This window comes from Epinephelus fuscoguttatus, linkage group LG4, assembly GCF_011397635.1.
Source record: "Epinephelus fuscoguttatus linkage group LG4, E.fuscoguttatus.final_Chr_v1".
Lineage (NCBI taxonomy): Eukaryota > Metazoa > Chordata > Actinopteri > Perciformes > Serranidae > Epinephelus > Epinephelus fuscoguttatus.
The window spans coordinates 10,141,589-10,155,962 of record NC_064755.1 but is presented as its reverse complement, the minus strand read 5'-3'; the positions used below and the strand labels follow the sequence as shown (position 1 = coordinate 10,155,962).

The following is a 14,374-nucleotide window of genomic DNA, read 5'->3' as shown; positions in this document are numbered from 1 at the left end:
GCCGATGGCTCACAGTGTATTAGCAGTTGTCCTTCTAAAGACAAACTGAAATTAAACTTGAATCAATTTTACAAGCAGCACAAATTATTACAATAGCTATGTGTAAAGGCAGTGCAGGAGCCCCTGTTTGTGTTCACAGTGGGATGTAAACAGTTGATCCACTGCTACATACTGAGTTATTGTATGGCCTGCTTCCTCTGCTGCAGGATTTGAGTTTTTACATTTTCCTGAATGCCTTGAAAAAAGGAACTCCAGAGAGAGAAAAAACGTCTTACTTGTAGCTTGTTAGCCATCCAGTTTATGATCAGTAGTGTGTGGCCCAAGCCTTTTACACAAAACACAACATGGCTTATAACATGTTCTAAAGCTAATACCATTATAGAAGGCGTGGTGACACTTTATTTGGGTAGTCCACTTACAGACAGATTAAAAAGTATTTGTAACATTATAACAGCCAGTTAGTTGAGATTCAATAAGTCCACTAGAGTTGGGTCAATGTCCTTTTTTTTTCTAGTCTGGTCCGGTGTCAACCTTAAACCAGTTTGATTTTTTGCAAAGTGGCTGAATCGACATTTGTCAATACATGTTCTGGCATATAACATATAGCCTCCATCAGTAACAGTAACCTGTGCAAACAGCGTCACAGGCAGTAAACGCAGCATATATAGCAATAGTAATAAGCAATATGACAATGTGATTAATATGATATTATGCTCTTAAACTGAATAGTGTCTGGCCTCTTGTCCAGGTCAGTGTTGGCAACATGAAAGAGATCAAATTTCAGTAAAGGGGATGAGCAGCCAGTGCTGTGTTTGTTTACTTAAATCTTAATATATTTTTAGGGGTGACGAGAGGAAACGTAGCAAACCTAGTCTCTCAAGAAAACTGCACCCGTGTTTTTATTTATACCTGTTACTCAGTTTGAAAGTGCTGCAGTCGATGAGGAACAGCTGATTCATGTAGTTGAAATAAAGAATTAGCCGCATGATACCTGCTCATTTCACTACAAAAACCTAAATAAGGTGGCAGCTGGCTGGATGGAGATTGTCGGGGAGCTGAAAGTTTCCGTTAGGCTAAATAACCATCGCTAATAACAACCTACTTGCAGTTGGCTACATAGAATGGTACTTCCAGTCAATATCACAACATAAAATGTTACAAATGTAGGACTCAGGAGCTTTGGAGCGGCTGCTAAATCAGGTGGGACAGCTGGTAAAATTTGGGATACCGGTCTGGTCCAAACAGGTTTGAAGATTTTTGCACCAGCCCAACCCTGAATTCCACTATTTTGCTTTGTTGGCAAATGTTTAATATATTATCTATGGAGTATATGTGACAATTCATGAACATATTCTTAGAATAATTGAACTTAACCTATTCACTCACCCTGTTTAGCATCTGAGTGAGTTTCCCTGTCAAGTGTTTATAATTTCCAGATAGTTGAGCTGTGATCACAACATAAAAACATCACAGTTCAACACAACAAACTTCAAGTAAAGTGTTGGGTTTCTGAAACAGGTCACTGAGGTTCATGGCTTGCTGTTGGTATCATGAGTCTAAAACCTGGGTGGTGCTGACATCTATTCAGCCAACATAATGTGTAAATACATGATATGATGAGCCATACAAATACATCCATAATGTGGTTAATGATTCTAGTCACATGGTTATAGGGTTTCTTTCTCACCTCAGCTGAACACAAATATATGTGACAACAAAGAAAGAAAGGGTAGCGTGATTAAATGATGAGTGATGATTGGCATGTGTGTGTGTGTGTGTGTGTTTGTGTGTCTGTCAGAGCCTACATTATTATATTTTTTTAATTTAATACTAATGTCGATACTTGGGAAATTAATGATATCTGACATGCCTGTAATGTGCATTGTTATTCTTATTTTTCGGCAGTGTTAAGATATTCTTTCCACAGCTGACCTTTAAACAGTAACCACAACAAAAGACACACCATTAAAATCAAGTATCTCTTGACAATAATGATCATCCGAGCCTGTCAGAAAAAATCAGAGCAAGTTTACTGGGTGGTGTCGTTAATTTTCACCATAAATGTGTTCTTTCTAGTATCAAAAATCTAGCGTAAATAACTGTGCCAAGTGTTTAGGTGCATTAACACATAAAAAGGCCAATATTTGAAACACTGTGCACCAGTTTATGTCGGCTCTACTGTGTCACTGTATGTGTGTGTGTGTGTATGTGTTGGAGAGAGACTGGTAGTCGCTGAAGCGTTAACCCCGTGTTGTATAAAAGGCCTTGTAACCAAAGGTGTTTTCTCCGCTGTAGGCCACGTACAGAAAGCCGTCCTCGTCCTTCTCCTTGTCGTACAGCTGCCCCATAGTCAGACTGCAACACACAGCAGAAACCAGACTCTTATTAGATCACACACACAGGCGAGCAGCATTGATTATATTTACATCTCCTGTATGGGTTTGTGAAGACAAACGCCTCCTATAGTGGTTATTTTGTGCTGATCCACAGAATTTTAAATCCGTCCACTGTGCTAAACCCTACAGCAGTCCCTCTGAACAAATCACATAGAGAAAGCAAATGCACAAACATTTAGGAAAATGCTTTCTCATTCAAACTAGAATTACCACCTAACACGTATGCCTATGCCAACCAGTCAAATTTCAGTCTGTCTGGCCAGACTCATAGTAACTGTGGTGAAGATGTTGAAGGAATTTAAAGGTCCCATATTGTGAAAAGTCAGATTTCCATGTCTTTTACAAATAAAGCAGGTATGGGTGCAACATAGACACTGTGAAACTATCAAAATGCTCAATCCACAGAGAAATGCAGACAGTTCATATTCAGAGACTGTGCCTTTAAAAGAGCTGTCAGCATTTCTGTGAATTTGTGATGTCACAAGTACATTATATAGACCATTTGAAACATTTACATTCTCAATGGGACCTTTTGAATTTTATGTTGGAATGTTTTCCAGTGTTTGTGAATGACATCAGCTGACAAGATGTAAACATGGACCCAAGCTGTTGTCAAGCAATCCAGTAAAACCTTGTACAGTAAAAAGATTAAGAAACTGAGCGTTACAGTCAGAGGGTGATTACAGGTATATTCAGGCACACTTTGAGAAAAATACTGTTTTTTGTTTTACATTAAAGCATGTCAACATGTTCGAGTAGAGTCCCAAATTATGTAGTAGTAGTAGTATGTAGTAATTAAGTATGAACCTGAATATGAGCATAATATGGGACCTTTAATAAAAGTTATGAAGTGTGTTTTTTGGCAAAACATGGGCGCGTCACACACATCTTCGACTCGGCTGTAGAGACGATCTGTACAATCAGCACAGTTTCATTGCCCAAGATCAGTGTAACCAACTCAGTATCAGACCAAATGTCTCCCTTTTGTTCCTGAGATAGGACGTTCAGTAATGGCCAGAAAAGTGATTGTGGTGTCACAGTGAAGTTAGCCTTTGACCTTTTGGATTTTGATTTGATTTGATTAGTTAGCGTGTGAATTCCTGAGATATGGCCAAAAAATTTTTGCGAGGTCACAGTGACCTTGACCTTTGACCACCAAATTCTAAGCATTTCATCTTTGAGTTCCAGTGGACGTTTGTGCCAAGTCTACAGGCATTCTTGAGATTATCATGTTCACAAGAGTGGGACAGACAGATGCATAAACATACGTCTGAATGGATGGACAACTTGAAAACATAATGCCTCAAGCCACAGGTGTCGCCAGTGTGGACGCATAGAAAAGCTGTAGATACAAAAACAAAAGGCCTAGTCTACCAAAGTCTTTCAAATTTCAAATACTCACTCCCTTTAGGTGTAAAAGACGTTTTGAAAAGTTTTTAGTGTCCTCATTATTGAAGAACAACACATACATACAATAAAGAATTCATTATTCATGTAATGTCTAATTCCAAAATCTGTCTTGCCTTCATCCATTCAGTTCACAGATTAAAGCCCAACTAATAAACCAGCATGGCCGATTTTTTAGGATGATTTCAGCTTTTCTCAGATATACAGTCAGTAACAGAGTAAATGTTGCAGCTATTGTGAGCTAGCATGTTGTTTGCTAATGATGTAAATGTCAGCAAGCAGAATTGCAAGAAATTGCAGCCAAAAATGCAAAAAAAACATTTTGTGCTGATAAGAGAGTGCTGACAAGGTAAAAATACTTTCTGTCAATACATTGTTAATGGATTTTTTAAACTCCCAAATATGAGCAGCGGCCTCAAAAATACAGTATCGGTTAGGCCATATAGTCAAGGTTGTCAGACTCCTCCCCCAAATGGTGATAGCTTAGCATCATGTTAGCCGAACACCGGTCCTTCTTGTAACAAGTTACACATACTATTTGAAATTACAAACGATAATGAGCTTCTTCTGCTATGACAAGTCAAAATGTCTGCCGCAGGAAAGACATATTCCCAAGTCTTCTTTTATATTAGTCCATGTTCCAGATTTGAGGATGTTTCAGGTTTTAAGCTATTTGGAGTCCATCTGCCTTCATATTTGTACTTTCTGATCCATTCTGACATTTAAAGAGCATTTTGGGAATCAAACTTTGTTGCTGTCTGGCTAGAGTCAGATATAACTTAGACATGTGTGAGACATAATAACCTCTTCTTGTGTTATCATCAAACGGATTTAAGTAAGTAGAATAAGGAAGTGGTGTCTGTAATATTTCCTCTAAGCTCCTATTCATCCAGACTCCTCTGTTGACTCATCTGCTGGGAGTGTCTGTGCCCTGATAGTCTTAAGTCCAGGTGTATCCTTCCTCAACACAATGGCCAAACAGGGCATCTGTTAGGATGCCTTTTAGGAGAATGTGACGTCAAGTTGCTCAGTGCTTAGAACATCACTTCTTATTTTAGGAAGCATGTACTAAAAAGCAAAGATATAAACTCATGGTCACAGCTGTTTGGTGCTGGGGATAAGTGTCAGCTGAGTGGCATTCACATCATATGAGGCTGCTGAATGTGTCATTTTGTGTAACTTATGGGGTGACTGTAAGATTAGAAAAACATAATGTAACTTTCAAAAAATTTGTTATAATTAAATGACTTTAAAGGAACATTCATCTCATTCATTCATTCATCTTCTAACCGCTTCATCCTCTTGAGGGTCGCGGGGGGGCTGGAGCCTATCCCAGCTGACATCGGGCGAGAGGCAGGGTACACCCTGGACAAGTCACCAGACTATCGCAAGGCTGACACATAGAGACAAACAACCATTCATACTCACATTCACACCTACGGACAATTTAGAGTTATCGATTAACCTAGTCCCCAATCTGCATGTCTTTGGACTGTGGGAGGAAGCCGGAGTGCCCGGAGAGAACCCACGCTGACACGGGGAGAACATGCAAACTCCGCACAGAAGGGCTCCCACACCCGGGATCGAACCGGCAACCCTCTTGCTGTGAGGCGAGAGTGCTAACCACCACTTTAAAGGAACAGTTTGCCCAAAAATATAAAATACTTTTTTTTTTGTATCTTACCTGTAGTGCTGTTTATCAGTGTAGGATGTTTTGGTGTGAGTTGCTGAGTGATGGAGATATCGGCCGTAGAGCTTTCTGCCTTCTCCAATATAATGTGTATTTTTTATTTGGGGGGAACTGTCCCTTTAAGTTGTAACCCTTACAATTTTAGTCCCGTTTGGATTTTATTTGTTGACATATGGTTATGATGTGATTACACCAAGTACAGTTTAATACTACAATATGTGTTTACAGTACAGTCAAACAAAGTGGCATTGTTTTAAAAAAAAAAAAAAAAGAAGTCAGTCAAAACTAGGTCACTGTTTGTTAGCCTTGCTAAGGAGTGGGAGGTGGGCAGCATGTGTCTTCATCTAAAAGCTCACTGTGGCCGCTCCTGACTGTGGCATTGATCCTTTACATTTATTACATTCCAATTAAAAAACTCAAAATCACATGCTTAGCCTCCATCACTGATTACGATCTGTGCAGATCACTAAATCAATGCAACATGGGTTTGCAAACATTTCTTCTTATTTCAACATCAGTACCCTCAGGTCAAAGTGTGGTGGACCACCACACACAAAACTTCACAGCTGGATGTGGTTACGTTTGGTCTGTTCTGCTTGTGACCACACCCAGCTGTCACTTAGCATGATACTAGAGTGTCATGCTACAAGAAAGCCAGATTATTAGAGTGGGTGTAGTTACTCTTTAGGAGCTGTGGATTCACTGTATTAAACTAAATGTAAGCCATTTTCCACAAGAGCATTATCAATACAATACAAAGGTCTGGGAAGCAGGTCAGATTCCTCAGAGATACTACATGTATATGCATCACATCAGCATGTCAATAGCTAATGAGGGTCAACAGTAAAATGGAGGGGTTTGGTGTAAATTGAGAGAGCAGGTGTGGCCTCATCCGCTTTCACAGGGAGATGGATTTCACACACACCAAGAGCTCATATGATTCTGCTCTTAAGTAACACAGATGGACAGATAAACACACGGCACATAGTAAACACATGAATGGGAAAGTCAGACTAACTTTCAGCTGCATATCCAGGCCAGGTCAACACAATACATGATTTATAAAATCAATACATTTGTGGTTTATTGTCCGACCAATTTTGGATTTTTTTTAGGGGGAGGATTTAATTTGTGGTGCTGTTGATCTGCATTCTGTCATACTGAGAGGTGTCCCTAATAGTTTGTCATTCCTTATTGGTATAAATGTAATAGACGAAATATTAAAAACAACACAAAACCTAAACAATATAACCTTCATGAACAGAGTATCAATTGTAGGACTGTTGTACTAGGCTGCATTAGTTTTAGCTAGGCATACCTAATAAACCTGCAACTGAGTGAATGTCAGTACAGATATATATGTGTCAGTCTAGCTACGATGTGGTTATGTGACTAGGGATAGACCGATATGGATTTTTTAGGGGCAATGCCGATTTTTTTCCATCACCCTTAGCCGATGACTGATTATGGACTGCCAATTTTCTTGAGCCGATATTTGGGGCCGATACTGCTTTTGCTACTTCAATTTACATCAAAAAAATGACACAATGATAACAAATATTACAGGTCTCAAGTTTAAAATAAGAAACATTTATTGAACAGTAAAAAATACTAAAACAAGATGGAAAGTTGAGGTAGAACAGGTAGAATATTATTATTATTATTATTATTATTATTATCATTATAATACATTCAAATAAAAAAGAGTTCAGTGCTCTTAAATCTTCCAGTAATGTCTTTATAAAATAAACAAATATTTAAGCTGAAGCATAAATAAAACAACAACTACTGTACACAGTAGGACTCGCTGCATGTGTGCTGCAGGGTCTTCCGGCAACGCAGAGCTGCCCATGGATGCCTGTCTGTAAATCATGCCAGGGAAAAATAAATCCGCGAACCCACGCGCATATCGGCCGATGCCGATACAAGTAAAAAACTCAAATATCGGCCCGATATATCGGCCGGCCGATGTATCGGTCTATCCTTATATGTGACTACAAAAATTCACAGCAGCAGTGTGTCATATATTAGCACTCTTGGCCCTCAGAAGGCAACTTTTTTAAGTCACACTAACTTTTGAGTTCTGCTCACTTTTTGTGAGAAAATCTAAACTAAATACTTAAGATATTTTTTGGATATATTTGTGAAATTAGGCTTCAGGCCTCTGTCTCGGCAGTCATGTTCTCAGTTGTACTGTATTGCAATAACATCATGGTCTACAGATGTCCGTTTGAACTTTTAATAAGGTAGGAAAAAACTGTTGCCTTACAGGCACATGTGCATAGAGCAGTGTTCACATGCAGTGTTTGCAACAGTGTTTATAAGTGCCGTTTGGAGAACAGGCACTGGCAGTCATGTTGTGCAGGTTAATTGAGTGGCAACTACAAATACCGACTGCCGTCTGCAATTGATTCATAAATGCCAACTGGTGATATCAAACAATATTTGGTAGGGCAAAGGAGACTAAAAATGACATGTTTGGCTTTCCATAAGGAGACGCACTATCAACTTTAGGGCACCCTACTAACACGTCAGCATGTCATAACCCTGTATAGCCCCTAAACAATGACATAAGAGGTTTTTCCTTTTCTTCAACATAAACACCAAACGCCAACAGATATCTGCTCCTTTGAAGATTCAAAACATTAAGTAAGGAGGACTCATTGTGTTGATAAGTTTGTATTCCATTTAGAAAGTGGACGCTAGTTAGCCTAGCTTCCTAATGTTAGCACTGATTCAACACACTGGCTGAGTCATCTGCAGCTCCCGCACAATCAGTGCTGTGTTCATGACATGTTATAGACAGAAGGGGGAAAACAAATAAAACTGACTTCTTTTTTTAAATTACAATTTCAATCAAATAACTACGTGTGTCAAAACAAGCATTAGTGATATATTTACTGATTTCTTGGCAAACAGTTACTTTAGATGATTAGTTACTTTAGTTACTTAACAGAATTATGCAAACCTTTTTAGCTGCCCTGTTTTTCACTGCATTTTACACTGTGTACCACCTGGATACTTTGAGGGAGAAAGTCACAAATGTCACACTGTAGGTTGATGATACAAAACAGGAAACAGCTCTGCCTACAAGATTTCATTGTCGTACTTCCACTACACACAACCATACAACCTCAGACTGTCGTGTTGCTCTCACCTGGACTGAGGGACAGTTTTGTCGACAAAGAGGAAGATGGCTTTCTCTGAAGGCAGCTGGATGCGTTTCCTGATGATCCACATGAACTGGGCCACTGTGATGTCAGACGGCACCAGGTACTTCCTCTTATCAATGTCCACTATCTGAGAGCCGGAAACCTTCTCCACTATCACCTGGAGCACACACATTAACAGGAGAAAGGCTTCAATACTGTGTGATACAGCATGGGCTGCAATCTGTCTCTGCAGTGAGTCCTGACCTCATCAAACATGTCTCATATTAGTTGTTCTGGTAGCCAATAAAATTTCAGTTACGTATTTCACCAGTAAGCGTTAGTCCTGAGACAAGCAGGGACCTTGTTTATGTGCAGACATTATAAAATGTCAGGAATGTGTAAGGCCCTGTCCACATGAATACAGATATTTTTTGGTCTAATGATGACTTCACATTTAAACTCTGTATTGCTGCCCCACTCCAAAGATGAATGGAGGCTCCTGCTGCACCCAGTGTTATCACTCCAACTCAGCGTCTGCTGTTTAAAGTCTGCCAGAAATGATAGTTTTGGATCAGACCCGGTTGAAACAGCAGATGTTCAGATGAGTTCCAGTTTGGTATTGCTGCCTTATGTCGAAAGAAAATTAATGCAGATGTGATCTCTGGTTGGCGTTTTGAAAAAGGTGATGTTAGCCTGTACACTTTACTACCTTTGTGACTAGGGGAGAATGCCAAAAACAGATAACACTGGTGAGAGTTTTAGGTTGTTTTTAAGGTCAAGTGTTTAAGGTCAAATTAAGGTCATGCGGTCAGAATTTTTTTTTTTTTTTTAAATGGAGGAGAAAAATATTCATTTTCAAAAATATCTGGTACATGTAGACAGAGCCTAAAGCTATAGTAATTGTACAGTACGTTTGGCCATGTGGTGACAAGCTGAACATCACACACACATTTGTATGGTTTGTAAAAGCATTTGTGCTGAAAACAGTGTTGAACCCAGCATCGTGTATAAGCTCTAACAATGCATTGAGCCGACACAATAGGAGGAGCTTTCAGTCTGTGTCGTGCTCCTCCCAGCAGTCTTCCCAATCAACAGATGCAGAATGCAAGAATTAGTTAAAGGGATTGAGTTTAACAGGCATTATCATCCACACAATAGGCTCCTGGTATGTATTTCCTCAGAGCAGCCAGTTAAACACCTTACACCAGCGTCCCTCTGTATGCTCTCTGATCTGAGGTGTCAGTCTGCAGAGCTGCTATATTCCCTTCCTGCCAGCGTGGCACAGGTTATCTCACAGGCTTTTCAAGTCAGGTCAATTCTATTTATATAGCCCAATATAAGGGAAAAATGCCTTAAAGGGTTTTTCAGAGGTGGTTGTGATTTAGGTAGCAAGTGTGAGATAAATTCAAGTCTACATATAGTGTCATATCAGTTACACATCAACAGTAACAATGAACTGTGAGTTCTCAAAGGCCTTTCTTTGGATTTTATACTAAAGCTGATATCTGATTTACACTTTGTTCTTTTATTCCCCAAAATGTAAATTGTTTGTTTCTCCACAGACCTGTATTTTTTTTATAGCATGAAAAAAACTGCATAACAGCATTTGGAGGAGGGTTAGAGCCACAATTTAGTAAATATATTTGATATATCGAGTATTTTATTATGTGCATGAAATGAGCAGATGTGGGGTTGGCCAATATTTTCTTTATTAGAGACTAATTGTAGTTGCTGATGGAAAGCATTAGTGTTAGCTTTCAAGCTAATGCTATCCATAAACCCATATATTCTGTATTTATATATTTGTAACTTTTTTTCTGGACACAATACACTTTATCCTACTGCAGTCCTTTGTTCCTTTAGTTTACTTGTGACTGTTTTTGTTTCATTATGCTTAACAATTGCTATTATTTCAGTGTATACAGTAGTTAGTGTGTTTTGTTTTTGGTTGTTTTTTTTTTCCAGTTTGTAAAGTAGATGCTCATAATAAATATAGTTTACAGTTTTCAAAACCTACGGATCTATACAATATTCAGTGTCTTCAGTATTCATTATCTTACCTTATCTTAAATTCAAACTTGTGTGTAAGACTGGGCCATATGGCTTATCAATAATATGTCCATATATCCAAGTGTTAACCCTTGATGCATATGTTATTCAAGTAACTAATCTAAATTTAGAGGGAACACAGCTTGTATGACATTTTAAAGGGTTTAATTTAGAAATTTCAAATCAGAATGTCCTGATATTTTCTGAGAGACACTCTGAGGCGGTGTATTATCATTTTGAAGTCAGATTTTACTTTGGAAATGTATTCTTTATTATTAAGTTCGACTAGTTATTCACATTAAGATAGATCTTTTTTCTGAAATAGTTTCCTTCTTTGTATAAAACATTTACTCATGTTGTTTATTTATGTTTATTTCTTTATGCATTATTGACTGACTGATTTATTGAATGGATGTGAAATAGCTTCTCAAGTTCTTTCTATTTTGAAGTCAGATTTTACCATGGATTGTGGACTCCCGTTTTGAAGCCTTGAATTCGGCATTTCAGCCATCGCCATCTTGGTTTTTTTCTGGAGCCAGAAGTGATAATTCAAAACCGTGCAGTTGTCATGAAGCACGAAATTAACTATTAAGACCAAAACTGTACCAGGCTGTAAACAGGGGCATTTTAACATGGAGGTCTATGGAGATTAATTCACTTCTGGAGCCAGCCTCAAGTGGCCATTCGATTAACTGCAGTTTTTGACACTTCTGCATTGGCTTCATTTTTCAGCCTTGGAGGTTGCCACTTGGTTCTTACACATTCATTCCCTAATGCTCTGCAGCACAAAACAATGCAGGGGCAAGTCTGACCACCTTTTTCGAAGTGCAGGCTGGCTTGTCTACAGTGCTGGAACCGATCCATGGCACTGCTACCTTCAGCAGCAATCATTTTGTGGCATATTTTGCAGAGGATAGTAGTCTGTCCCACATCTGCCTCCCTGAAACTGAACCACCTCTTTGGGATAGACCCACTCTGGGATCTTCCATTTTAAACTGATCTGAACTCAGTGGCTGATGTTAAACTGGTGGGCATGGTTGATCAGTCTGTGGTGTCTGTTTGTGTGTGTGTGTGTGTGTGTGTGTGTGTGTGTGTGTGTGTGATCATGTAGTCATCTTCCATATCCGTACATAAAGCTTGAAGCTACCTGATGGGAAAATGGAAGAGCATTGAAAACATGTACACGAGTTTTCACTGGGGTCACAGTTGTAACCTTGGTTCTCTGTGCTGCTCTCCTAATCCACTCACTCATTCTCTCCTTTCCCGCCCGTAACTGTCTTTCACTCACCCGGTCATTCACTCCTTAGCTCTCGACTGTCTGTCACTTACTCTATCTGTACCCTTAACCCCCATCCCACCACCAAAAACACAGCCTCCCCCTTACTCACCGGTACTCTGTCAGGATATTTGTTGCGTATTTTGGCTGACTCCACACATCGGTGCTCTGAGGGAGAGACAGGAAACAAACAGGAAGTCAGGATTAAAGGGATGAGTGAGGCCTCTTGGGAGCCTCCTCTCATGCCTTACTGCCAAATACAGCTGAGCCCAGTCTGATAAAGTGCTCCATATGCAAGATCAAGCACAGCATAAAGGGCTGGCAGCGACATGAACAGCCAGTGATTATCTTTAGTCATGTTAGCAGTGATCCTAATCTAACAATCGTGACTGTTTAGTTTGTGTAATGAATCCAATCAACAGTCTGTAATGCTGATAGTGATACACAACGTGTTAGTACTTATCATTATCAGAGTGATAGTGCATCTATTTCCAGGATGCTTTGTGAGCAGATGCAGCATGCAGACACTGAGCAGAGGCCAGAGAGGGGAGGGTGAGTTGATGGGTGATCCATTTAGGTTCAACACTTTGCACGCTTTCATTAGCCCAGATAAGAGGCCTACTTTTGGAAACGTCTCTACCAAAGCGGCAGCGGCGTTTCTTTAAAAAGAAGAGTTGAGGTTATCTGAAGAGGATATGGAGACAGAAGCCTGAAGGAGCTGATGAGCTGAGAAATGTCACTTGTGGAGCTGCAAAAACACAAACCCCAGCCATCAGAGTATGGAGAGAACTCTACACCAAACTCAGTTCAAAATTATGGTAAATTAATATTCCACCTGACACTTAAATGTTCATGTTAGTGAAGCAAGTTGCAAGCTGTGGAACAAATATTGAGGACATGATCTTTAATTCGACATTCATGAAGCACACAATTACTCCTCATTTTCAAATCAAATGTCCTTTTTTTTTAATTTTCGCTTTCTTTTTAGGAGGGCGGTGTGAAGCAATGCAAAAAGTTACCAGTGCTCATTAGTGGAGTATTTCTGCCTCATTAACTACCACATTGAGCCAGTTTCTTCTAAAGGTTTTTTAAATCCAAGGCGACATTAAATTGTCAGATGCTTAAATGGAATTTGGCGATGAAATGCCTTCATGCAAAGGAAAGACACGTTTGAGGGAAACAAACAGCTGACTCCTATGATGTATCTGCAGTTAAAGGTGAATGACAGCGGTCATTTGCCGTGCAGGAACAACATGTTAGCTTTTGTTGCTAGTCATGCACCGTTAGCCATTATGGATCAGTCATATGCGGGGTGCTGTGACCATCATGCATCTCTGCACCTGTGTGGAATGATACGGCAAAATCGCGAAGAGAGCAGCACAGAAAGGAGGGCGCATGACATGACAAGAGCATCTCTTGTTTCATAACAACCCAGACCCCTTTACCGAGGGAATGGTCCTCTTTAAACATCCATTTCATCTTTGCTGGATCCCCGCACTGAGGCGTGATGGTAGAGTCGAAAGGCGGGCTTCAAAATGTCGGCGTAATGTCCAAAAATCCAGACAAAAGCTATCAAAACAAAAACGTCAACAATGTCTCTGTGCCCGGAGATTCACACCGTCCGTCTAACGTTAGCTGTGAGGTTACGTCACTGTCTGACAGAGGGGTGGTGATGATGATGCTGCCTTCAGGTGCTCTCGGAAAGAATCAGTCCCTCACACACAATACTGACTGGTATGTGCAGGGTATTTCCAGGCAGTGGTGGAAGAAGCACTTAAATATTTGTGCCACAGTGCAGAAATACTCTGTTACATGTAAAAGTTCTGCATTTAAATTTTTTCATAAAGGCAACATATGCAAAAAAAAAAAAAAAAAGTTTTTTTTCATAGTTTCTCAACATTTTTGTCTTCAGCGTAAGACCATCCTTTCTAATGAGCAGTTATGGACCACTTTTTGTTATTCACAGATGAAGCAGGTATGAAATGTGGCGATCGAGGAGGAAAAACTTTGCGAACTCGTACGGGCACACCCTCATTTATGACAGTTCTAGTGCCCTGCACTCGAATAAAATAGCAGTACTAGCTAGCCGGAATGTACCGGTGACTCTGCTACCCCCTATTGCGCGAGCGATGTATTGCTTTTAAGTGTCGCCTGCTGCGCTTGCATTCAATGTGTTGACTATGAAAGAAAGTGCGTTGCTCGTGTCACTTGCAATGCTTGCTCGCATTGCGTGCGTCGACTATTGCTGAACATGGCATTCTCCAGCTCCATGACCACCCTGCCATGGATGTATAAAGAGAACTGGATACTGTGTCAGATGAGGGGCCCGTTCATTCCTATGAAAGTTGTTCAGTGGCACATGAAGCCAATAAAGCTCGATTTCTGCGATGTGAAATTATCCGTA

General features: G+C 39.9%; 1 protein-coding gene across 1 annotated transcript; it reads right to left on the bottom strand.

The window, feature by feature from the left end:
- Positions 1–1,610: 1,610 nt before the first annotated feature.
- gabarapl2 (GABA(A) receptor-associated protein like 2) lies at positions 1,611–13,634 on the bottom strand. The gene is made up of 4 exons (XM_049574898.1): positions 13,416–13,634; positions 12,083–12,138; positions 8,651–8,823; positions 1,611–2,355 (listed from the first exon to the last, which is right to left on the bottom strand). Exons 1-4 carry the CDS (start codon positions 13,447–13,449, stop codon positions 2,241–2,243), a joined length of 378 nt encoding a protein of 125 aa, XP_049430855.1. The 5' UTR covers positions 13,450–13,634; the 3' UTR covers positions 1,611–2,240.
- Positions 13,635–14,374: the final 740 nt, after the last annotated feature.

Excerpts from the sequence above, each read along its gene's own strand:
- gabarapl2 (XM_049574898.1), bottom strand. The coding sequence starts at position 13,449 with ATGAAATGGATGTTTAAAGAGGACCATTCCCTCG. Across the intron at positions 12,139-13,415 it reads TAAAGAGGACCATTCCCTCG|AGCACCGATGTGTGGAGTCA; the intron begins GTAAAGGGGTCT and ends TCTCTCCCTCAG. Across the intron at positions 8,824-12,082 it reads AATATCCTGACAGAGTACCG|GTGATAGTGGAGAAGGTTTC; the intron begins GTGAGTAAGGGG and ends TGTGTGCTCCAG.